General features: G+C 38.0%; 1 protein-coding gene across 1 annotated transcript; it reads right to left on the bottom strand.

The window, feature by feature from the left end:
• Positions 1–2,583: 2,583 nt before the first annotated feature.
• Positions 2,584–24,806, bottom strand: LOC139725072 (phytanoyl-CoA dioxygenase domain-containing protein 1-like). Its single transcript, XM_071636162.1, has 9 exons — positions 24,724–24,806; positions 20,728–20,874; positions 19,185–19,260; positions 17,228–17,331; positions 13,134–13,218; positions 12,379–12,504; positions 10,977–11,093; positions 10,327–10,453; positions 2,584–6,061 (listed from the first exon to the last, which is right to left on the bottom strand). The coding sequence occupies exons 1-9, from the start codon at positions 24,748–24,750 to the stop codon at positions 6,010–6,012; spliced, it is 861 nt and encodes a 286-aa protein (XP_071492263.1). The 5' UTR covers positions 24,751–24,806; the 3' UTR covers positions 2,584–6,009.
• Between the last annotated feature and the right edge of the window lie 679 nt (positions 24,807–25,485).

The raw sequence follows: 25,485 nt of genomic DNA, 5'->3' as shown, positions 1-25,485 counted from the left end.
TGGCAAAAGAAGCTGCTCAAGAGGTGTGGTTCCACAGGTGATAGTAGAAACCTGGCTATACAGATCAAGAACATGGCGCAACACAAGAAGTGGACAGCAGTCCTGCACAGAGGTTACTAGGAAGCTGCACATGGACCATTATCCCGACGGTACGTTCACTCCTCCAACCTAGCGAGGGGAGTAACAAGAACATGACACAACTGACACATCCAACAGGTGCAGGGGATGTGGCAAGTACTACCCATAGGCCTATGACAGAACAAGACTACTAACATTGCAAACTTTGAGTGGGGCAGCTTTGAGAGCGTCTATGGGGATGTGGCATCCATATGCGTATTCCATCACACTGGTGAAAATAACTGCCAAATACCTCGTCTTTGGAAAATGAAACTACATGTATGCTGTGTGTGTTTCTTCACTTTGTCAAAGTGAAGAAACACACACCTGAACCTTCACCCCTCTGAATAATATCTTTCTTTCATTTACACGTATGCTGTTTAGATTTTTAAAAATGACACGTAAAAATTGCCCCTCCCCCTTCCATCCCCTGGATCTACTGTAAATTAGCTTGAAAGTGAATGCACTCACTAATATAATGTATTTACTAAGTACATACTCAGAGAATTTCCAGTTTTGAACTTTTTTTTTTTTTTTGGAAGTAGGGGGTATCTGGTCCATGTAAAAAATATACAATTGTATATTTAAAAAATACATATAAATTGTTACCCTTGTGATAATGCATTGGGCTTGGTGATAAATTTGATGTTTTCAAGGAGAAAATATGTTGCCCGCCCCCCCCCCCCCCCCCCTTCATTTAGGGGCAATAATGTGCTCTTACCATGGCAATACCTTTTCCTGGACTCTCAAAACTTGTGTCCTGCACAACATCCATGTTTTTTGTATGTGCCAGTTACTTTCTTGGATATTGTTGAAAAACTGTAGCTCCGTTCACTTCACAAGCCTTTTGAAACCTGATTTTGAGGGCCATAAAGCGACATTACCATGGCAATGCACTGTCTGCTACTGTCAAAGTGTCTCACCCATTTTGAATTTAGCTTAACATGTGTGTCTAAGTTCATTTCAATTGCTCAAAGACTGGAGAAAATTGTTGATCTGCAAGCCCTTTAACTGATTTTGAGGCCATAATGAGTTGTTACCATGCCAATGCACTTTCTGCTACTGTTGAAAGATGTGTCTTGCAAAATTTATATTAAACTCAGCATGTGTGCCACACTTTGTTTGAATCACTGGAAAACTTGAGTAATTCAGTGCACTTTAAGCCTTTTAACCTTTTTTAAAAGATATTTTTTGCTACAATGTGCTTTTACCATGGTGGCACACTTTCTGTGACTGTTGAAAATTTGTCTTGCACAACTACACACTGAGCTCAACATGTTTGCCAAGTTTTGTTTCAATTACTTGAAAACTGTTGTTCAATCTGCGAGCCTTTTACTTGATTTTGAGGCAATAAATGGCAGTGCATTTTCTGCTGTTTGAATACCGCAGCAAAGGGATTCATGCATGGGTGGCCCGATTCATTCACTGCCCACCAGGGTACATTTGTAAACCATGAAAAGCATCAGTAAGTGAATATGTATGTGCGTTGGAAGTGTATGCTCAGCTGTAGCAATCATCTCCAGTCAAGATCCTTCGGCTGTGTGTGTACTTACACAGAGATCAGGGAAAATTCGTTTAAGTGAATTCTTGACTAGAAATGTCGCTACAGCGACTGGTTATACCCCCGCCAAACAACATTTCATAAGCTTTGGTCAAAACAACATTTCATAAGCTTTGGTCAAAAAACTGAGTAAGTAGTTAAATCCGCAAGATCTTTCCTTGATCTTCTGCCATTAATATGCCGTTACCATGGCAACGTACTTTCGGGTACTGTCGAAAAATGCGTCTTGCACATCTACAACCAAAGGCACACATCTGTACCAAGTTTCATGGAAATTGGGCAAAAACTGAGGAAGTAGTTTGCAACACAAAATTTTCCATCATTTTGGCTCATAATATGTGAGCTGTTACCATGGCAACATTCTTTTTGTCACTGTCAAGAAATGTGTCATGCTGACCTATATCCTAAGACAAACATTCAATATGAATTCCATGAGAATTGGAAGAACACTGATGAAGCAGTTTTGCCATGAAGCATTTTGCCCTATATTTTACCAATAACATGCCGTTACCATGGCAACACACTTTTTGCCACTGCGGAAATATGTGTCTTGCACATTAACATATTCAGATGAACATCTGTACCTAATTTCATAAAAATTGATGAAAAACTGTGGGAGGAGTTCGCGACGCAAGATTTGTACCCATTTTTGCCCATAATATGCCGTTACCATGGCAACGCACTTTTGGGTACTGTCAAAAAATACGTCTTGCACATCTACAACCCAAGGCACACATCTGTGCCAAGTTTTATGGGAATCGGTTGAAAACTGAGGAAGTAGTTCGCGACGCAAGATTTGCAACGGACCGACCGCCCGACCGTCCGCTGATTCCTATATACCCCCTTCAAACTTCGTTTGGCGGGGGTATAAATATATCTGACCCGGGCCAGTCTTCCCACTATAAGTCGTTCAACTATATGGTATCCCCATGCTACAGGGTCTTTGAAATGTACTGAGCTCAAAATGTATGCCAAATTTGTTTGAATTGTTCAAAAGCTGGAGAAGTATATAGAGAGTAGTTCGACCTACACATTTTTTTTTTTTAATGGTTTGTATGATTCTGTATTTCAACAGCTTACTCCAGTAAGATCATTTCAATCTTGCATACTTGTCTTCTCATTGTTCCCCAAATAAAACGTGTGCGGTGAGAGGTAATTTGTTCAATTTGGATCCTCGCCTTGGAACAAGCTACCTTTACATATCTGTGCTTCCTCTTTCAGATGATTCTGTTGTAGGCACTAAAAACACACATACATAATTCATATTATGATTAATCAACAACTTTTTCTCCTTTTCTTTATTTTTCTCTTTATGAGGATTTTTGTGCCCTTTGAGTACTGACAGTAGTAAGGGGTATTACAGATACACTATTGTTATTCAAACTACTGTTGCCATGTCAACACATTTCTTGATATACCCACAAAAATTATCTTGCATGACAACATAAAACATGCCAAATTCCAACTAAAAATGCTCAAGAGTCTGGAAGAGTAGTTTGATCAAAAGATTTTGTATGATTTGTCTGAAAAAAAAAAATTAATGTTGCTATAACAGGAACACATTTACATGTACATGTATTTAAAAAATGTAGATGTCTTGCACGCCTACAAATTTCATTATTCACAAGTGGAATTTCAAGTGAATTGCTTTAAAGCTTGGAGTAGTTCAATTTACAACATTTAGGTCATTTATGTACCATGACAATGCATTACTTGATGAAGGCTCTGCCTACACACTTCTAAAGGAGTGAAGACTTTTAAAAGATGTATGAATTATTGTATAATCATACCCTTTCAACTTTATTCACTCTGCACATACAAGGATAAGCACACATAACAACTTATAAGAACACTGATCCATAAGATTACCCCTTGTCATGTAATCAGGCACGAGTCTTGAAATCAACCTAGACCTGTCCAAAAAAGGCATGACTTAATAGTTATCAGCTGCACAGTCATATCATAAGATTGATGTCATATCATGTTTAAAGTCCAAACATCTATTTTATAATAGTAAAAAAAACCCAACAAACCAACAAAAAAACAGAAATGTTGCTATGGTGATTAGTATGCCTCCACTATTTCACATTTTCTCCCAAGAGGTGTACAGAACATCTTGCCAATGTGAGACAATGGCTTCATATGATTGGAAATAATCACTATCTGTATACATCCACCAATTTTCATGACAACACTTTGAGCCATTTTCACAATATAGATAAAAAAAGGAAAATTTCAGCATTTTCTTTTGACCTTTGACCCCATGGCTCAAATCTTTCCCTACTTATTCACTATATGGATACATACATGTACACAAGTTAATAATTAAGTGTATACATTAGGTCATTTTCAAGGCACATCTCTGAATGGGGGAAAATAGTGTAATCTCACCATTAAGTAGCATAATTTACCTGACCTTTGACCTCCATCCTAATGACCTAAAAACCTCCCAAGAAAATTATGTTCATGCAGTACATGTATGTGTAAGAAGTTTAATGAAGATACCTATCTAGAGCAATTTCTGAATTCAGGTTGAACTGAGCAAATTCTACATACAATGTAACTGACAGACCTGCACTCTAGTCTAAAAATGGTTTACACCATGGTAAATTCTGAAAGCAAGTTTTATCACTTGATTTCTGAAACCATAGCCACATTCAAGTTTCACTCAGAATTTCATTCTGGATTAACTCTGTACAGCAAATTTTCGCTGATGTTGTGATGTGATACTAGTAGCTGTCGTAGTCTGTCTGTAGATATATGCACTTTAACAGTGGATTCATTCAATGAACACCTACACTAACTACCTGAAAATAGCAATTATTCTATACATATCTCATGATTTCAGACATCATTAAATCATGAAGAAGAAAATTTTCACAAGTTGCAGATAGCATCAACATATTTCTTGAACATAATCATATACATGCCATCACTATGAATTATGCACTGGATACAAAATACTGCAACATACACTGTATATACGGAAGTGTCAGTAATATGATAATAACATTCTTACAAACACCTACGTATGAATTTGACTAAAGTTTTGAGAACTCTTGCAGAATCTGAATTAAATGATTCCAGCAGAGTTTTTTCTCATGTGTGTGACATCACAACATGTATGTCAATCATCTTAAGATTGGTTTCCCCATTCTTAAAAAACGTGTTGTAATGACACGGCTGCCACATTACTTTTTAAATAGTGTTTTTTCTTCTTCAACACATGATCAAATAAACAAATATATTATGATACAATCTAAGCAAGACTAGGCTTTCCCTGTTTTAAAACTGCATTCTTGAAAGAGGCCTGATGAAATACTCCTCTAAAAAGATGAGTAATATTATAGGCTGGCAAACAAACAAGTGGCATGCCACTGTTGATAACTCAAGTAAGCATATTCAGAATGTGCTGATGGCCATACTTCTAAAAGTTTTTGATATTATGCTTGCTCGTTTCACTGATTTCATTTTCATGTTTCATGGATCTACTCCAAGATTATTTCCTCATTTTATATTCTCATAAAAAAGCACTGATATTTTCAAAAGTAAATCTAGTAATTACAACTTCTTCATTTTCACGATTTGCCAAGGATATGTACATATTGCCACTGTTGGGGACCTTGTCATCGAACTGCCTCACTACTAAGGTAATGACACTAAAGATAGCAAAAACCAAAGCAACAGACACCAGGGTGGTCCACGAGGGGTTTGAGCAAGTGCTGCAATCTGTTCAAATTCTGGTGCAACATCCTCAAAAGCCAGCAACATGCTATGCAACATCCTCAAGAATTTGCAACTTTTATGCTCAAAATAAAAAGTATTCAAACATGTGAAAAACATGTGCACATCTTGAGAAACATAAAACTGCCTGGAACTTAAAAACTTGTGCCCAAAACATGAGAACATTAAATGAAAAGCGCACAAGGAGAGATAAGCTGTAAAATATTGTGCACTACGTGCTCATGATGTGCGCTCCGTGCACATACAATTTCCACAATATTTTCACATTCACAGCTTGCAACATGCTCAGATTTAAAGTTGTTGAGCACCCTGAACAACAATTTGAGGGCTTAAGTTTGATGAGGTAGCAAAACACAAGGATAGGTCTTTAATAAGTAATGAGGAGTGAAAATGTCCCTGACACCATAGGTGTTGATGGAATGGCCCATTAATAAAAGTACAAATATTTGGTTGAGTTGGAAAATTACATATCAAGCATTTACTATCAAACTACCTTTACAGCTGTCAATGTGTTCCTGACTTTGGTACACTCCCAGGCATCAAATCATGCATAAATAACTCTGCACACGGCCTGCAACACCTGCCTCCTAATCACTGGAGTATAATTCTGGGAATGGCATCTCTGGGGTAGGTAGCAACCTGGAAAGATGTGGAGGTATGGAAAGGAACACAAATAGTGCATTGTAAGTACAGAGTAGAAACTGAATTATATCATGGGCTATCCTCAGGTTTCTATATCCTTTCTTTATTTCCCCCTTTTAAAGGGGACCTCCAGATGATTTTCAGACTTTCACATTTGAACAACTATAAATTAGTTAAACTGAGTACAGAGTTTCAGAATTTTTAGTGATTGGGATGAGGCATGAGAATTTTTCAAAATCTATAACAAATTGCAATGAACAAGGATGGTGACATGGCAGCCTCACCATAAGAATGTATGAGTTGGAGCTCAAGGAAGCAGAACAAAAGAAGAAGGCATGCATGGATTTTTCACAGGTGAACTTGTTGAGCAAGTGGTATTGTAATGGAATTACACTGCTACATTTCTGAAATATATGAGGCTCTGATGTCATCAACACTGTTCAGTGTAATTTGTTTAAGATTTTTAATTTATTGGTTTCTCTGCTCAAGGATCAAAATAAATTCCACAAATCTATACATGGGACTGTCGATTTATATACTACATGATGTGGAATTATGAAAATCGTCCAGAATGCCCCTTTCAGTCCAATTAACTATTCGAAGTCAGAGTCCTGAACACAGGGAAGTCGTTGATAGTGAACTAATAGTGATACAGGGGAATCCCATTATAACGAGATCGTCGGTTCCGGGTGATTTTTCTCGTTATATCCGGATTCTCGTTGTATCCGAACACTAGTGGAAAATACACTTTATATAAACATGCTCTGTTAAAATTGAGTTACATGCATTGAATGATATGACGACTACATTTTGATGAACAGAAAAACAGGAAATGTGACGCGAAAATGCGAGAGCATTCTGGCGATTTACAATCATCTTTTTTTTTCCTCGACGCTTAATTGTTATCAAATGTTTCAGATTTGATATCATATAATCATGTTGTAAATGAGGCCTGCTTTTTGTTATCCGCATGCTAATCATTCTGCACATCTGAGAAGAGAGAGATGAAGGCAAATTTACGCAACTATTGTCACATATATACACAGTAGTAGTTATGTACATGTATGATGTACTGTATGCATGGTTGTTTTAATGTGTGTATGTACACAGGTTGACCAGATTAATGGAGAACATTCAATGTGGTATAGATATAGTACAATGTACATACAGGCTGACTAGATCAGTGAAGAATTTTCTAGGTGGTATACAATGTAGCTACAGTACATGCAGAGACTCCAACTCTCCCGTTTTCGACGGGAGATCTCCCGCCGAAAGCCCATTTTTGCAAAATCTCCCGTTCTCCCGCTTGAGATTTCATTTCTCCTGCCCTGGCACTGTGTCTCCCGCTTGAAATGATTTCTTACTTTGATATCATTGTTTGTAGAAAAAATAAGCCTTAGATAGCACGAGAGAGCATCTAGAACCGAGCTTCCAGGGCGGGCCCTAGACCCCGGCCGCAAGGAACTTCGCGCTTTGCGCTCGTGATGTGCGCTTCGCGCACATCAAATTGGAGTCTCCCGTTTGATAGGGGTTTCAGGCGGGAGAATCTCCCGATCAGAAGGTGCTTAGGGTTGGAGTCTCTGTACATGTATGTAACAGGAAATACATTATAGCTCATTCAGTTTAGAAAGGTATTTCACTCAATCCAGAATGTTCTAGGAAGTGCTTACATATTTGGCTGAGTCATGCACTGTCCCAATGTGATTGGTAGTTAATTTTGGCAATGACGTTTTGCACATAGTTAGGCAGTGAGTCATCCAGGTTTCCGGGAACTAGGACTTGCTAGTATGTTCAGGTATGTGGCCCCAGGTTGGAGAGAGTTACAGAATGTGCTAGAAAGGGGTGAATGGGTATAAAAGCCGGAGAAATTCTGCAGTAGGCAGAGTACCCAACATCTCTGCTCTGAGAGTTACGTCACTTCTGGCTCTGAAGCGACTTGTTATAGTCAGTCCTGTGTTACCTGCTGACCTGTTGTGTTTGTGGAGATAAGGCCTGGGAGACATTTTGCCTGCAGATAACTAATTTGCCTACATTGGAGATAGACTCCATATTTTAATGTCGACGGACATGTTTCGGCAAAGCTGTGACGGACTGGATTCCTAGCTAGATATTACTGGCTGAATCATCATTCACCGCATCGACTGGACGTGGTCGTCATAATATTGGATTCTGCACATTTCGCTGTGGACATATACTGTGGAGTTATAACGTGAACATTATACCGTGGACCTATAACGTGGACATACACCCTGGAGCTATACCGTGGAGTATTGTAACCTGCGCCTCTGGATTTATGTCGGAGGTATCATTCATCGGTGCATCGCGGATCATTCATTTGTGCATCAAGCATCGTATTTGGACTTTTCCAGGGATATTGCATGTAATGCGTGTAAGTGATTCTATTACTGATTTATAATTGTTTTTATTGATCATTATTGTACTGATGTGAAAACCGATTACAAGTCTGTACCCAAAATATCACTGTTAATAAACCGCCTATTAGTTGATTGTTTCTTTTGTGCGATCATTCTGAGTGATTTTGGTTATAACACTATATGTAAGGTCATCGTGCTATCAACGCTGCGTTTAGCGTAACTCACGTGGATGAAAGCTGTGACTTAATTCCGAATTTATCGTTCATTCTATGACAAATTATTGATATAAATCACGTGTAATATGGTGAAAGCTTACATCACAATTTATACTCTCATTTTTAATTTCTTTCAAGGACTCCATGCCCAACATTCTATTTTCTCTCACTATTACTGTAAAGTGTGATGCGCGAAATGCGTGATGACTTTTACTGCCAGAGCGCCATGTGCTGCCAGCTTGTTGCAAAGCACTAGGTTGAATGCGTGCTTTGCGTGAATGCTTTACCCAACGAGGTTGTCGGGTGCATGCTGTATACGAAAACAAAAACCAGTACCCGGTAACTGGTGAACTGAAATAGTATTTCTATTAGCTAAAGTTGAGTTAATTCATATTTTAGCTTACGACCTCATCATACTTTGATTTTGACATCTAATTCAATTTCTCTCATAATCAAAGTTACGTAAATGGGGTATCTAACTGCGTGGCTAATGTTTGCGAAAGTAGCGAATAATAGCAGACTTTGAATTCCTTCAGGGTTCGGCAACAGTTGCAATCAAACTCAAAAGCAGTTTTCATTTTTGCAACCAGTTTTTCTTATCGCAAAGAAATTTTGAACACGTTCAAAATTTCTCCCGCAACTTTACTACAATTTGCTACGTTCGTAAACATTTCCCGCTCACAATTGGATACTCCCTTTACGCATCTTCGGAAAGGTTTACTTAACATTTCAGATACAAAAATACATGTGCACCATTTAAGAACGCTAATTCGAATTGTAGCGTTTGTGATAACATTTAGGCATATTCTTTAGCGAAAGCTACAGCTTCTAAATATTCCGATGCCTTTCCATCATGGCCCTCGGAAAGAGAACTTTAAGAACTTGCGGCGCGTCACCTTCGTCGCGTTCTCTTTGGCACTGGCAGATCTTAGTCTCTGCTTGCACGCAAGGATAATTCAGACAATTCACGAAGAATTGACCTTTTCTGGTTTTAAAATTGTGCGTGATTTTTTTCCCCCGTTTCGTTCGGTTTAAAAAAAAAAAATTTGTCGTTACATCCGCACAAATTCGTCTTTCTTTTTCTTTGTTTTTAGGCCCGAAAATTATCTTGCAACATTAACCGGAACTCCGAATCCCCACAGGCTAACAAGCAAATTTATTTGGGACCAGACGATCTATCTCGTTATAACGCGATTCCCCCGTAGTTACATAACTACCACATCTGTTCTGTCTTCTAAGAACAAATTCACAGGGTAAATTTGGCAATGGTGTGGAAACAGTAGGAAATATTCTAAACTTGTAGTGGTGTGCACTATGACTTTCATTGAACCTCTGCACCAAATGGAGCCAAAATGCCAAAAGTATTTGTGTAGAAGATGCAGTGGTAATACATGCAAAGGTCTTAACACACTCTACATCTTTAAAAAGCACAGACTGACATAACTACTATTTAGACAGCAGAACTGCCGACTTCTCTGTAAACTTATTTTGGTGGAGTTTCTCTTTGAGGTTTGCACATTTCTTTTTTAATTGCTAATACGTGCACGGTCATATCTGCCTCTATTTACAGGCTATTCTAAATCCCTTCAAAGAGTTATCGATCTGGATAGAAAAAAAAAATACAATTCATCCACAGCATAACATACATCAATCACAATGAGCAGGAACTCACCAGTTCTGTGAACTCCATTCAGTGCTCTCGGACTCTGCAACATGGAATGTGTAGATGTGTCTGGACCTGTCTGAAGTGTTCTTGGCACTCTTGTGGACAACCCTTGCATCAATGAGAATCAGTGATCCTACCAAAAAAGATAACCAGTACATACTATGATCAAAATTGTTCTAAAATGCATTGATACAACACTATCCTCCTCATTACCAAAAAGATGATTTAAGATCACTCTGGGTTTTTCCCCCTACTGTACTCTTCAAATAGAATTCTGTGGTCTAAATGTAGGTGAATAAACATGGTGAAAGCTGTCTTGCATAAGAAAAAAAAGAGGCTCAGGGGGTCTAGTGCTCTCCCGAGTATCGCAAGTTCATGCATTCTTACAGACTTTTACCTACAGGAACAAGGCAAGCTTGTTTTGAGGGCCTCTAGGGGATATGGTGGCGATTTGTGAGGGGAGTTATACAGAAGATCTCGAAAGATTATTTGTTGGCTTTGCCCAATTTGGTCCATCCCTATTACTTCTGGTTCTAGAGTAGATTTTTGAAGATTCCTTAATTTGGGGGTTTTGGGCCCCTCTAGAGGACCACTGGGGCATGGTGCCCATTTGAACAATGAAGATCATATCCCCATATAAAGGGAAAACATTTTACCTGCTTTCACTGGAACGGGAACAAATTTGTTCTCTGGTACCTCCAATGGATAAGGATCCCCTGTGAACTCTGTGCAGGTTCCATCTGCATTACGTACCATCCTTGTGGTAATGTCTTCTGTTTTATGGGAAAAGAACAAATGTGGATGCAGTGTCTTTGAGCCATGCAAAAAGTCTCATCCGTTTCCTTCATGCTTCCATTCAGTCATTTCCCTTGCAATTAAGCTGCTGCTTAAACAGTGAAATTTGTTATTGAACAATACAACCTGAATTGACTCCAGAACAAGACAAATTAAAGGGATCGTATAGTTTTGGTTGAGACCTAATTTCAGGTTTCTAACATTTTTTGGTGAGATAATGAGAATCCTCTTATGAAATATGAAAGAGCATGTAATTCTATGAGGAATTCAACGTTTATTTGATGAAAATTGGTTTCGAAATGGCTGAGATATCCAAAAAAAGAGCGATTCTGATAAAGTGTGGGACCCACACTTTATTAAGATCGCTTTGTTTTACTTTGTTTTTGGACGTTTCAGTCATTCCAAACCCGATTTTCATCAAATAAACTTTGAATTCCTCTTAAACTGATATGCTCTGTACTACATCATGTAAGTGTTTTCTTGGTATCTCGCAAAGAGTTAAAAGTCCAATTCTCATCTCCACCAATACTGTACCATCCCTTTAACCCTAAAAAGACTGGTCTATTTTGGTAGCTCGAAAGACTGGGGGGGGGGGGGGGGGGGGGGACCTTTTGTTTTTGTTGTTTTTTGTAACAAAATTTGTCACAGACACTATTTGAAGCATAATACTCCTAAAACAAACTTATTCTAGCCATAGAGAGTAAAAATAAGCATATTTATATGAACCATGTGAAAAAACTCAATTTGCATTGACTTTGTACACAAAATCACATTTTTTAGCCATTTTTGGCCTCACGTGCACGTACAAAAAGTCATGTAACTTCAGAACCGTACCCCAGGCGTCACCTCCAAGGCCCCCCCCCCCCCCCCCCCCCCCCCCAGTGCAGTTAGGGTTAAGTGAATATATCATTACCATAGCATAAAGAGATCAGGAATCTATTTACATGTACATACATATTTTGAAGTCCATAAAGTTATGTCCTTTGATAGGTATTCCACAACAGTATGTCACACATACAATACACGTAAAAGTGATACAAGACTTTGATATATTTTCGTTTACATTGTCATGATATCGGGATAAAAGCTTGAAAACTATATGTACTCTTCTCACGTTCCTGCATACATCGTAGAACAGTATTTACTCATAGACCTGAACATTCAGAATAAAGTATACATGTTTATCAGCAATCACTTTAGCTCATCAAAGTATGAAACTGAGATACTATTACCCTGGTTTTGCCTTTGTACAAATGAACTCACTTGAATTTGAACCTGGAATGAAGTGCAGACAACCATTGTCTATTTCTGCATCCTCAAGGGCAATCCAATAGCCGATCAGTTTAAGGGGAGTGGTGAACAGAAATATGCCATCCTGATGAGGTGTTACTGTAAGTTTAGAAAGACATAGAATTAGTGCATCTACCACAATGCTGCATTACAGGCTCACATAACTTCAGATGTGCTTGTTTCTCTCAAAATATACAGTGTATTAATTACAAACCACCAGCAACTTTACCCAACTTTATCTGTCACAGATTTTTAAGCCTCCGCCACGAAGACTTTCTCCTCACAAAGCTCTTTGCCCTGGAGGCATTAATGAAATAGGGCATAACACAACTCAAGAGAAACAAGCTACAGCAATACACTACAAATTGTACCTCTTGTAAAAAGTGTGATCATGTCTTACACAGACAATGCAATTTTGTCAATTTTCACGACTGCTCAGATATTTATGATTACACATCAAAAATATATCATGTAAAGTATTACAATTTATATAAAACACATCATGTGATTATATCAATTTTCTTGAGAGTAAAGTTTGATCACATTGAAGAGTTTAATGAACACATGCATCAGCAAGAGATATGCAATTTCTGTTTTCTATGTAGAAGACAAGCCCTTCAATATCCATTCACAATTTAGAATGTGACAAAGTATATATCAATAAAGTCAACCAGCTGCTGGTACAATAAGTTACTAACAAAATGAAACTAGCAAAACTGATGTGTTACCTTCTCCTCCAAAGTGGGGAGGCTTGAAGATGTACATACTCTGTACAATGAGAGGTTTCTTGAAGGACAAATTTTTGGCAATTTCCTGGAAAAGTGATATGCAATATAAGAGAGGAATTAAATCATTGAGATATAAAACCACTTGAATACACCACCAACATGCTGACATTAATTATAATAGACATCTACAACCTAATAAAAACTATAGGTTGTGGTACTTTGTGAATGCCATGACTACTTTATATTTAGTCTGTCAACTTACTCTTACATTCCCACCCCATAATGCGATGTGACTGACTTATCACAGTTTATCTCTCCTTGTACAATTAATGCCAAAGCTTAAACTGGCCATACAAAGATATTAAGCATGAACAATATTTCATGAAATGCAACTAGAGTTTAAGGGTGGGATTTCACGGAGGACGCGAACGATTTGCGAAGAACGCGAATGACAAAATCCAACATTCGGAAAAGTTTTTTTTCCGAATGTGTTCCGACAATGAAGCCGAAAACTATTCTTGCGCAATTTGTGCGAAGTTTTCATGACGTATGTGCGAATGTCGTGTGTATCATTGCTAAAGTACAGCATGTTACGTACACGAAGAACACGCGACGGAAATGCAAACAACGAAAAATTTCCAATAATCATGGTAGAAAATGTACCCAAGGAGAGATGGAAGCTGTCTTGAGTTGATTTTTTTTCTTTCCTTCTATTTCTCCTTTCTTTTGTTCTCATTTCTCTATCGTGTGCTTGCCTACATTTTTTTTCTTAATACCTATCTCCACTAGTAAAGCATTTGATTTTTTTTTTGCAGTTCCTCCAACACATAATCTCTATAGTTCAAATGAAATTTTAGATACTTTAGACTAATTTTTTGTGTATTCTGTGATTCTTTTTTTTTGTATATCAGACATTTCTTTCTCTTTGCTAGTCTTACATTTCTTTTGTTACCATAGTTGTTGATAATTCTTTGATGTTTAGATGTATGCTACGATTTTTATTTGTAGAAAACGTGATAGGTCATACATCCCCAAACGTGCGCTAAACGTTCGCGAGAATGTCTCAAAAGGTATGCGAACTGTTTGCGATTACGTCGTAAAATGATCGGAAAAACTTCGCAGATTTCGCGAAACATACGCGAGACATTCTCCAAAGTTTCGGAATCTGTTTGGGGTTTAACGAACATTTTGCGAACATCGCGCGTGTCTTGCGAAGGTCTTGCGCATAATTATGACGAGGCTTTAAAGACACTTTCGAGAACAATTCACGAGCAAATCACGACGAAGTGTGCGGAAAAGGTTCGCAAAAAATTTATTTCGCCGAAGTAAAAACGACATTCGCGAACAATTGACAATGCTTCCGAACCCTCACGTTCGTTTGGCGATCTTTTGCCGACTAAAATACGAATGCTGGATTTTGCCATTCGCGTCCTTCGCAAATCGTTCGCGTGCTCCATGAAATCCCACCCTAAGCCAGCCCCAGTTATTACAATTCCTGACCTTGCGGAAAAGATTTGTGCAACATAAAGCGAGGAGAATACCATTCTCCTTTCCATTTCGAAAACCTACCGAAACTCAACAGCAGACTACGTCCTATAGACAATGCACAGGTTCAAAGGTGTAACTAATTTCCTTGGTGAGCGTTTTATTGATATTTAGCCAAGATAAATGCTATGCCAATGCAAAGTGGATCTAATACTTTTCCGTGTCGTTTGAATGATCCGCTTTAAAAACATCAACAGTAATGACAATCTTCCAAATAGAAAGTAAAATTCTATGTCTCTATTGCACTTGTCCGCCCTGAACACTTTGGCAAAAGTCATTGTCAGCATACGCTTGGCCCTGCTACTGTTTGAGCTATGCATTCAGCCGCACTGTCATGCCGGGTAGTTCGCTGTTCATTTGCATTCACCATTGTTAAACAGGCTTTTCAAACTCGAAAATGCAATGGCCCTTGCATTCCAACATCTTAAATATGCCTTTCCAGTGATAGTTTCTAAGCTGGGCACTGGTAAAGTAGCATTCTGTGCCACCTTTTGTATAAAAAATATCACAATTAGCATAATTCACAGTAATTTAACCTCTTCTTCAGTAGAAATGAATGCACTTATTATGATTTGTGTTTTAGCTGTGACACATTGTCTGCTGCTATTAGATTGGTTCATTTTATGATGTCTGTAAAACCTTAACCGAATTTTCCTGAATTTATCCGAAGTGCTTGCATTACTGCAGACATTGCATGCATTTTCTCTTTGTTCTTGTTGCATCCCCCTTTGTCGAATTGAGCAAAAGTCTTACGTTTTGTCCTTTACAAGATTCTAGCATAAGCACAGCATATAAATTTGTGCCAAATGATGGTGATTTTCTTTGAATGGTCACTTTAAACTTTTTAACATTACAAACCAAGTCCCTGCAGCCACATTTCTTTTTTTCCAAATTGAGTCTTATGGAGGCAAATAATTATGTCTTTTCATGTGGTAAAGTAACAGTGACTTGATTACTGTGTCTCCAATGCGAATACATGTACTCTTCACTTGTCATGTACGTGACTTGCAACTTATAAGTGACATTTTATACAATATTAGAGGAATCTCAAACAAAAACTGTAATTAAAGCTTGTCAAATTTTGAGGAACTGTCTAATGAAAAATCAAGGAAATAGTATTGTACAGTCAAACAGAGACCATTCAATCAAATACATGTACACCATAGCTAGCATGCATGAGAGATGTGAGGGGATAACAAAAGGCAGGTTCAGTCTGCGACATGATTATTGTAAAATCTAAACCATGTGACAAGCATTGATAATAATTCACTAGAACACTTACAACATTTTCCTGTGCATTTCCTGTTTTCATGGTCATTACTTCTGTGTTGTTTTATGTACAAGTGTATACATGCAATCTCATCCCTGCTAAACATGTGTATGTTTATACATTGTACATTTATGGGTGTGTTCCAAATGTACAGATGTCACCAGGGTTCAGATATACCATGGCAAAATTAGCCGAACCTAACAACCTTGTTCTGACAGGGTTCCTTTGTTTTCCTAATTCTTATTTCTATGAACGTTGCCATTTTTCTTCTGTTTATTTCTTCAACATTTTCTTCTGTTTATAGCCATTGATACTAGAATCATGCACTTATACTTATACTGGGAGTTTGAATTTCTGAGTCTACTCTATTATTCTACTCTTTTCACTACTATATTATTTCTTTTCACCATCATACATCACATTTCTTCAACATAAGACTGCTAAATCTATTTAATATTCGTTACATATGGCAGGGCTCGACACTAACGGTGGCCCGGGGCCACTAAAAATGAAAGTCGGGCCACCAAATTTCAAAAAAGGACAAATTTGGTGGCCCACCTCGGGCCACCAAAATTTTTTGAAAAGTATGTGAATAAATTCGTAACTTTTTGCGCCGGAAATTAGCAGTTAAATTTGTTCAAAGGATGGATGAAAAGGACTGATTGAATGCCTGAGAGTGAGTGTTGCAAGTTTGTTGAAGTTTATTTATGAGTAGATATGTCCAACTTCTAATTCTTACTATCATAAATCTTAAATATTTGACTCATTTAAAAAAAAGGACTTTTAATGTTTTTTATTGGTTTTTTTTCGGGACACCAAATTTTTCTCTCGGGCCACCAAAAATATGAAATTTAGGATTTTGGTGGCCCCATCGGGCCACCAAACAAAAAAGTTGGTGTCGAGCCATGCATATGGTAAGAGCATACAACATGACAGGCAAGTTCTAAATGCATCAACAATTACAGTTTTCCTGTTTGGTTTCTGTTTGACTATTAAACTCTTCCAAAACTAGCTATGTTATGTGATCTCCATTCATTTAATTCTAAATATTGTCCTTGCAAAAAAAAAGGAGGAGGGAGAGACAAGTAAGGGGGCAGAGAGGGAAAGGTTGACTCCCTTCTATAGAAGTTATGAGCACATGGATGTGTTTGTCATCCACTATGCATATATGACAAAAAACTAAGAATACTACCAGGAATACTTCCAACTTATTTCGCTGTCAGCTTAACCATGTATCATTATTCTAATTATATCTGGAAAATGTTAGTTTTAATCTTACCTGGACCTTCTTTGCATGCGTAATCTTCTTAAATGTTGGGCACAGTTCATGAAGGGCATGTCCAATCTTATTCAGACTGTTATGCTTGTTAACAGTAAGGTTTCCTGGAAGAGTGAATGTAATTTACCTTGCATTGCTTCATTGCGATTGTAATACTTTTGAGTGAATTTGTTAATCTTTGAGGAGCCCTAACTGTTGATTCATACATATTGTCAGCAATTTTTCATGTTCTTGTCTGTCTCGATAAGAATTAATAAACACACATACATTTCATCAAAATGTTAAACGCAGAATGAAACTGAAAACATCCGTTGTTCATAATTCTCCTAATTTAGATAAACAGTCATGCCTAGTAATTACATTTCAAAGACAAGCAAAAACAGTGGTACATGTATATCCACTGAAAGTATAACTTTAACATTTGCCAGTAAATCTGGTCCCTTTTCAAATAATCAACTGTTGAGACAGTCTTCATATTCATGACAGCATTTGTACACACACAAGAATAGCACATTTTCTTATACTTTCATTAAGAAAAGTATGAATGACTTAACCATAAATAGGGAGTTATCCATATGATACGGCTCTTCCTGGCATTGGGAGTTACATGCTAAGGAAACCGTAGCTGTTTGAATAGTAAAATCATATAATATTGCATACCACTGTCACAATTTCCTCAACTTCCTTTAACAGGCTTTAATTTTATATTTCCAAACAACTTGGCTTTTAGGCAATGTTTGGCAGAGAGTGACAGATGCCTAAATACACTGACTAACATTTTTACAAAGAATGCAGTTTTAGAAATGTAGCGTATACATTTGTGTGTTGTTCCCTTACTCTTTTGCTGCAATTGATGTACAGGTACATTGTAGTTGGTTATTGATACTAGGATATGCTCCATTTTACAACTTCCCTGGCATTATATAAAGTTTAGAGAATAAAACCCATATACGGATTGAGCTAATGCAGCAACGTTGTATTAGTAGAACACAGCAGTGAAGGTTGATGAAAATCGGACAATTCAAAAGTTGTGAATTTAGTGGTGGTTTGGCTCAGTCAGTATCGCATCTGCCCCCAAACCAAATGACCTGTGTTCGATTTCTTAGTCTAGCTGAGCAATGTTGCTGTGTGTAATCATACCGTCCCCTCTAGTTTTTAGTAAGAGGAAAAGCACTCTGTACCTTAGATACGACATAAAATGGAGGTCCCGAGTAAAGAGTCATAACTCATGCACACAATAGATCTGGCTTCATTTATCATCGCAAAGAGTAGGGTGCATAAACCGGTGAAGTGGTCTGCCTTATCCAACTGGACTCCATAAAAGACCAGCTACAGGTAGTTTAATAGCTGCTGATTATGGGCTATCCAGCCATCTTTTTTGATGAAAAATGAAACAAACAAATCTTTTTGGTGCCACAAATCACAACAGTTTGTGACGTAACTGCAAAACAATATAAACAAAATACAAAGAGAATTCAACATACTTTAACTTTTTGAGCATTATGAAAGAGGACTTTACTGACCTCTTCCAGAAAGCAGGGGAAATAATATCACCCTATATGTCAGTAACAAGTTGAGGCAATGTGTGCATTTCATAATAAATTAAATTTTGTATAATTCTCTGTGTATTTTCTGTATCATTGTTCTGCAGTAACATTAAGAACTGTCGTAGTCTTCTCATCCAGCTATGGCAGCAGCAAAACTTCAAAAATTCACAACTTTTGAATAAATTATCTGATTTTCCTCAAACTCAATGATATGTTCCACTAATATTGCAACATTCATTCAATCCACATATATATTTGGATATCATTCTCTTTTAAAAAAAAGTAAATTAGGTATTCATTTTAGGTTATAACACTAACAGTGTTACTTTTAGTTTAAAGCATCTGAAATGAATTTATGCACAGAAAGTTGAACTGTAACACTTTCTTGAAACAGCATTTCACAGCATTACCTTCTTCATCAAGAGCCTCTTTTTCAAAGAAGAACCGGATTTTATCCCCACTGGTGAGAAAGTAGTTGTTCCTTGCCTACAAAATAATGAAATGGAAGAAAATACTATTTTTACCACAAAGAAAAAAAAAAACCAGTGATACATACCAAAATATGGAGATTGTACATTACATTTGGTCTAATATACAAATACATTAAAAGTTAACACTGAAAAGGTAATAACCTGAAAGGGTAATAATTCTCAGATATAAGTAATTCAATAGTTCTATTCCCCATCTTTACAGAATGTTAAAAGCTATGACCTCATATTAAAAATGTATCAATACCTGAAAAGTGATGTTGCGACTTGGAAGAGCACCTAAAAGGTAACCCAAATATGCTCATCACTGTTTCCTATAATTTACAAAAATAACACACACACACACACAAATTATACTTGGCCCTTATGGAATTCATACAGATTTTGCCCTCTGAATACTTATGCCCAAGTAAGAAACAGTACAATAAAGCTTAAAATAGCATATTATTCTAGTGTATTTGATGAACATCGAACAGTGCCTCTGCGATGCTCCTCAGTTTCTAAGTTGTGTAGCAAATGCATAGGAAAATGCCCAGCAGCCTGTAATGTATTGCGCACCTGGCGTGCATTTCATGAAACGGTTTGCCAGATTTTTTTTTTTTTTTTTTGGACAAACTGTTATAAGCTACTGAAATCCTTGCATCTGATTGGCTGAGAGCAAATGTGTCAGATAAAAACATCAGACAAATCGCTTCATGAAATGTTCCCCTGAACCAGCCCTTAACCTATAGGGTAGGTGCATGGTATGCAGCTACAGCTGGCCAAGCCATAGCGCACATACGTACAAGTGATTCACTCTGTGTGATCAATGCCTACAAGAGTGCTTGTCAACTAGTCTTTACTCAAGATAAATACACTTTTTGTTTAATTTGGAATATTCTTCTTAACATTATATCTTCTTGTAAAAAGCATCTCATCCTCACATTTTCAGAGAACATCATTAGAACAATGCTTTTCCATGTCACAGTTAATTTTCAGGGTACTGATACACTTATACACTGAAAATTTCATTAAATTTCAGTTTGTGCAGAAGTACATGTATTACAGTTCATAATTCTATCTTTTTACGATTGCTCTTGATCAAATCGACCACAATTACCCAGAGAATGAGGCTGGATATGGAAAAATTCTGCTGACAGCAAGGTAAATCAGATACCAAATGTTGGGCACCAAGACTAGAAAAGACTGGAACATGCACAGGTAGCACTACCTAGCTTAATGACAATTTACCAGAATTCACATGATTCTCATTTAAAAACAAAACAAAAACAAAACAAAACCCTAGGCTCAAAAAGAAAAGAGATTGTGTTTTGTTTAGTGTTTTCTTACACGAAATATCAACCCCCACAACCAATTAGAAAAAAAAAAAACAAATCCTGCAAATACTGGGTTTGGCAAAGGGTTACCTGAAGCATTCTTGCTTTGTGTCATGGTATACGTATACAAATGTGTAAATCACCCTTACCTGAGCATTAGCGGTGGTGTCAAAGGTGCACTTTGTGTGTTCCTTCGGGTTCATCTTCTCAACCACATCGTGACACTCTGCTCGTAGGGCAGCAACCTCCTCTTTGGTGAGGAAATTGTCCACAACCAGAAAGCCATCTTTCTCAAACTACAGAATAATGATACAGAGACATGATAATTATAAAACTAGGCCGGGCTATTTAGGTAGATTATAGAGCTGGGGGGGCCTCCCAGGCCCCTCCTCCAGATCTCGGCCGTCAACCGCGTGATCGCGACGAAAATTGGCACACACATCACCTATGACATAATCTAAAGTAACATGAAGTTAATTTCTCAAAAAAATTATCAAATATGCTAAATTATGCTAATTCATGCACAATGATGCATGAAATCAAACAATTTGGAATAAATCACAAAATAAAGCTCAAAACAGGCAAATTTAGGGTGTAAATATTTTTAACTGTCCTTAGCATATGTAAGAGAAAAAAATTGTGCAATCAGAAACAATTTTCTCAAGTATTTTGTTTTTGTATTTCTTTGTTTTTTCGACTTTAAATATTTTTCATTGTTTTTTCAACTTTATATTTTTCATTGTTTTTTCAATGAAATTTGTCCGCGACATTGTTCTGAACAAGAAAATATGTTATTGTTTTGAACAATAAAACCCAAAAATAATCATGCTTTTATGAAATCTGCCTGTAAACACAATTTGCATTGAAATTGTACACAAATTCATGTTTTGAGCAATTTTTGGTCTGATATGCATGTACATATTATTTATGCGCAACTTTGGAACCGCGCGCCCGGGCATCACAAATTTGGTGTCAAAAGATGTGGGAGACTCGAAAGAAAAAAGTCATGAAATGTCGCGGCGATAGCTTTTCGCAATAGCGATACATTGCGCGAAACGTCGAGGGGGGGGGGGGCCTCGGAGGCCCTCATTTAACATTCCCACTCTCTTTCAGTTAACTCTCAGTTTTGTCAGACCTGAATCATGGAAATAATAAATAAACTATTGAAATGAATTGAATTGAATTGAAATTAATAACTTTGTTTATCCTTCCAGTCAGTTGGTTATAAAGTAGTCTATGCAGGAGTTTGCTACCTGCACATGTAGGTTAAAGTGACTACCAAAACTTTGACAGACTCATGAATGCATCATACCACTACCAGTAGTGGTACAGCTCTCTCCTGATATTCTTTCCACATTCTCCCTCATCTTCCATTTCACCTTGCCTGGCATCTGCCCTCAGCAGGCTCTATTTCTGATATCACATGTTTGTCTAGGTCTGCAGGCCCTACCTTGTTTTGGGCACTTTGTTTGGTGTACCTCTCTGATGAACATACACGTATAAGAGTATAATATGTACCTTCACAGTACAACTTAAATAAATAGAATGTGTGACACAGTTCTGAAATAAAATGCCATAAGAAAACAATAAAAACTAGAGGGGCCGTCAAAGGTGGCAGACCCACGCCTTAGAGGCACTACAGAGTAGTTGCAATTCTATAATATAGGGTCAAAACTACAAGGTCACATAGAATCATCACCAAAATCTAATCGATTCTTCCCTGTCACTATCCGAACATTTCCTGAAAATTCTGTTCTAGTTTCTCGGAATAAAATTGCCGAAGTTTGAACTTACGTCCACCAAAACACTCTACAATGAAAAAGAATGTGAAGCGGTGATCTTGACATATATGGTGCTGTGTCCAAATTTCGCCCAAGACTTCAAATTTCGCCCAGTGAGATAGTGCACTACGAAATAGAAGCATACCCACTGCAGTGTGACTGGGACGGAGCAAAATTTTTCTGTGATTGAGGAATGTTCCTCCAACGAAAAAAAGAATCAATATTAATATGAAAAATCACCAAATACGGGCCATTTTGTGATGACGGAAAGCAAACTTTCGAAAAATTTCAAAAATTCAGAAGGACTAGTCCCTCAAATAAACATCAATTTTGGAATTCTTGGAAACATTTGAGCAGCGAAGTCCGTCATCTGGGAGCTCTGTTTTCGTATAGTAGCGGAAAATGTGCAAAGTAAGAAACTGGAAAATGTTCCGAGTGGTCACCCCAGATGAGATGGGGTCAAAAATACAAGGTCACACAAAATTTGCAGGGGTCAACTGATTATCACCAAAATTTAATTGATTCTTTCCTGTCACTATCCAAACATTCCCTGAACATTTGGTGCAAATCCGTTCACCCGTTCTCGTCATCTTGTCAGGGATGCCAAGTTCAAAAAACTTTTATGAGTGAGATTTTCATGACTCAACATCTCGGCGCGCTAGCGAGGGTGTGGGAGGGGTTAGTAAGGAGCTTATTCAATTTTTAGCTCTTAATGGTGCCATCAGGTACATACTTAAGTGACTATTTTTTACTTATTTTGAAAGAAAAAAAGGGAAATATATCTTCAATTGCAACTATCACTTTGATCCTTTGAGCTATACTCATTAATGATATGCCGCTATATGCCCAAGTTGCAGATTTCATCCACCGACAATGCGTGAGAAAAATGGGTGCCATGCGTGAGATCGTGAGACGGAACCTAAATGCTTGAGTCTCACGCAGAATGCGTGAGACTTGGTAGCTCTGTACACAAACAAACAAGCATACGGAGCCCTTAAACCCTGCCGATTTCCATCGGCGTGGGTAACAACCTTGACACTGAGATAATTATAGATCTAGGGGTCGCGATCATGCTCACTCAACTTGTATACATAACACAGATACATAATTTATCACCCTGCCAATATTTTAAGGCATTAAATCTCTGCCAAAATGTGGTGAAAATCCGACAATGCAATTTCAAGATGATGAAAATGTGACGATTGGCCTGCGCCTAGCGCCTGGTAGCGGCAGCGTAGGCCTACTCAGGTGTACTGGTACACTTAGTAGGCCTCATCATGGGTACCGGTAATAGCGGTATGACTATACAGTCAACACTAAACAACAGTACCGACTAGACAGATCGAGACCGATGGTAATAATGGTATCCTGTCTCTTTCACGGTGGGCTTCTTCTCTGACGTTTGCCGGGACATGTATGGTCAGCCGGCAGCCATACTATTACATGTCCAAACGTCAGATAAGGAGCCCATCATGAAGAGACATATACCATCGCATCGGTCTTAAAGGACAAGTTCACCTTCATTAACATAAGGATTGAGAGAATGTAGCAACATTAGTAGAACACACCATTGAAAGTTTGACGAAAATCGGACAATCCGTTCAAAAGTTATGAATTTTTGAAGTTTTTGTGCAGTAACCGCTGGATGAGAAGACTACTGCAGTGTGTGAATAACTTAGATGTCACATGCGTACAACAATGTAAGGAAAATATAAAGAGAATTTCACAAAATTTCATCTTTTGAAAAAAGTACACATTCCCCCGACTCGTTACCGACAAATGTTATGGGTAATATTACTCCCCCTGCCTTTAGAAAGAGGCAAGTCAAGTGCTCTTTTATTATGCGAAAAAAATGAAAATATGTTGAATTTTCTTTACATTTTCTTTATACTGTTGTACGCATATGACTCACAAGCTGTAGACTGTCTAGTAGTCTCCTCATCCAGCGGTTCCAACACAAAAATTTTACAAATTCATAACTTTTGCATCGATTGTCCAATTTTCCTCAAACTTTCACTGATGTGTTCTACTAATATTGCTGCATTCTCTCAATCCTTATGTTTATGAAGGTGAACTTGTCCTTTAAGTACCGAACATCTAACCTACAGCTAGCTACTCGTTTCGTTGCCCTTTCATGACGGTTGGTCCTACCAAACCGTCCTGCCGCGGCCCGACGAGCCTGCGCTGCGATGACATCGTGTAATTTACCAGGCCACTCGCAAAAGCTCGACCATTGTCTAGTGTTTTCGTAGGTAATAAGTTTTAAGAATTGATAAGCCCGTGTATGTGGACTGCAACAATTATTTCACTGTAAAATACAATGCTGTCATGGCTTGTAACGTCAGGCATCATGTTCATCATTACCTGCTCGCGTTCCGCCGAAGATGCCATTCTGGAAATTCAGCACAGTGTTTCGCTATCCGGCATCGATCAGTGGTTGGTATGGGGGTGGTACCAAAGGTGTAGTCTTACCTACTACGCGCGCGGTGACCCAGTGATGATGTGGTGGTGGGGCGGCGTTTTTTTTTAAGACGGCACAGATTGGGGCATGGCGCGTGTTAAACCTATGGGAAAAACGTTGGGTTAGGGTTTTTGGTTATGGTTATGGTTATGGTTAGGGTTAGGGTTGGGGTTAGGGTTAGGGTTAGGGTTAGGGTTTGATGGTTAGGATTAGGATTAGGGTTAGGTTTAGGGATAGGGTCCCCGATAGATTTTTAGTTTCCCCAATCTGTGCCGTCTAAAAAAAACACGCCGCCGGGCGCCGGCGGAACGCGTGTTCCTAATCCGTGAGCTGAGTGAAGTGCCATAGACTCTCTATGGGGCGCCAAGTGTCGCATGGCATTTTTCATTACGAAATCTGTCATTCCGTTGAAGGATATGATCATTTTATTAACATTTCGTCGACGAAAATTAATGATGTGATCCTTGTTGTATCGCGATTAGTATCAATTCAGACACAACGGGGATATAAGTCCAGAGCGCCTTGGTTAAAGGCTAGAGAAGGTAGTGACTGCGTGGGTTGTTGTTGTTGCTGTTTTGGGTTTAATGGCGATCAGTCATAATTTTGACTATTTTGCCAGACTATATAATATCTATTTTCCCTTTAATTTAATTATCAGTATTTAT

The sequence above is a fragment of the Diadema antillarum genome, unplaced genomic scaffold (assembly GCF_040938485.1).
Source record: "Diadema antillarum isolate AM-2024a unplaced genomic scaffold, OU_Dant_1.0 seq00000014_RagTag, whole genome shotgun sequence".
NCBI classification, from domain to species: domain Eukaryota; kingdom Metazoa; phylum Echinodermata; class Echinoidea; order Diadematoida; family Diadematidae; genus Diadema; species Diadema antillarum.
Note: the sequence above shows the minus strand (reverse complement) of the source record. Positions and strands in the feature narration are given on the sequence as shown.

What these genes read in the sequence shown, in the direction of transcription:
- LOC139725072 (XM_071636162.1), bottom strand. Translation starts at nt 24,750, where the DNA reads ATGGCATCTTCGGCGGAACGCGAGCAG. An exon ending in CTTCGGCGGAACGCGAGCAG is followed by an intron (nt 20,875 to 24,723) that starts GTAATGATGAAC and finishes ATTATTCTGTAG; the next exon opens with TTTGAGAAAGATGGCTTTCT. An exon ending in CATTCCAGGTTCAAATTCAA is followed by an intron (nt 11,094 to 12,378) that starts GTGAGTTCATTT and finishes CCCATAAAACAG; the next exon opens with AAGACATTACCACAAGGATG.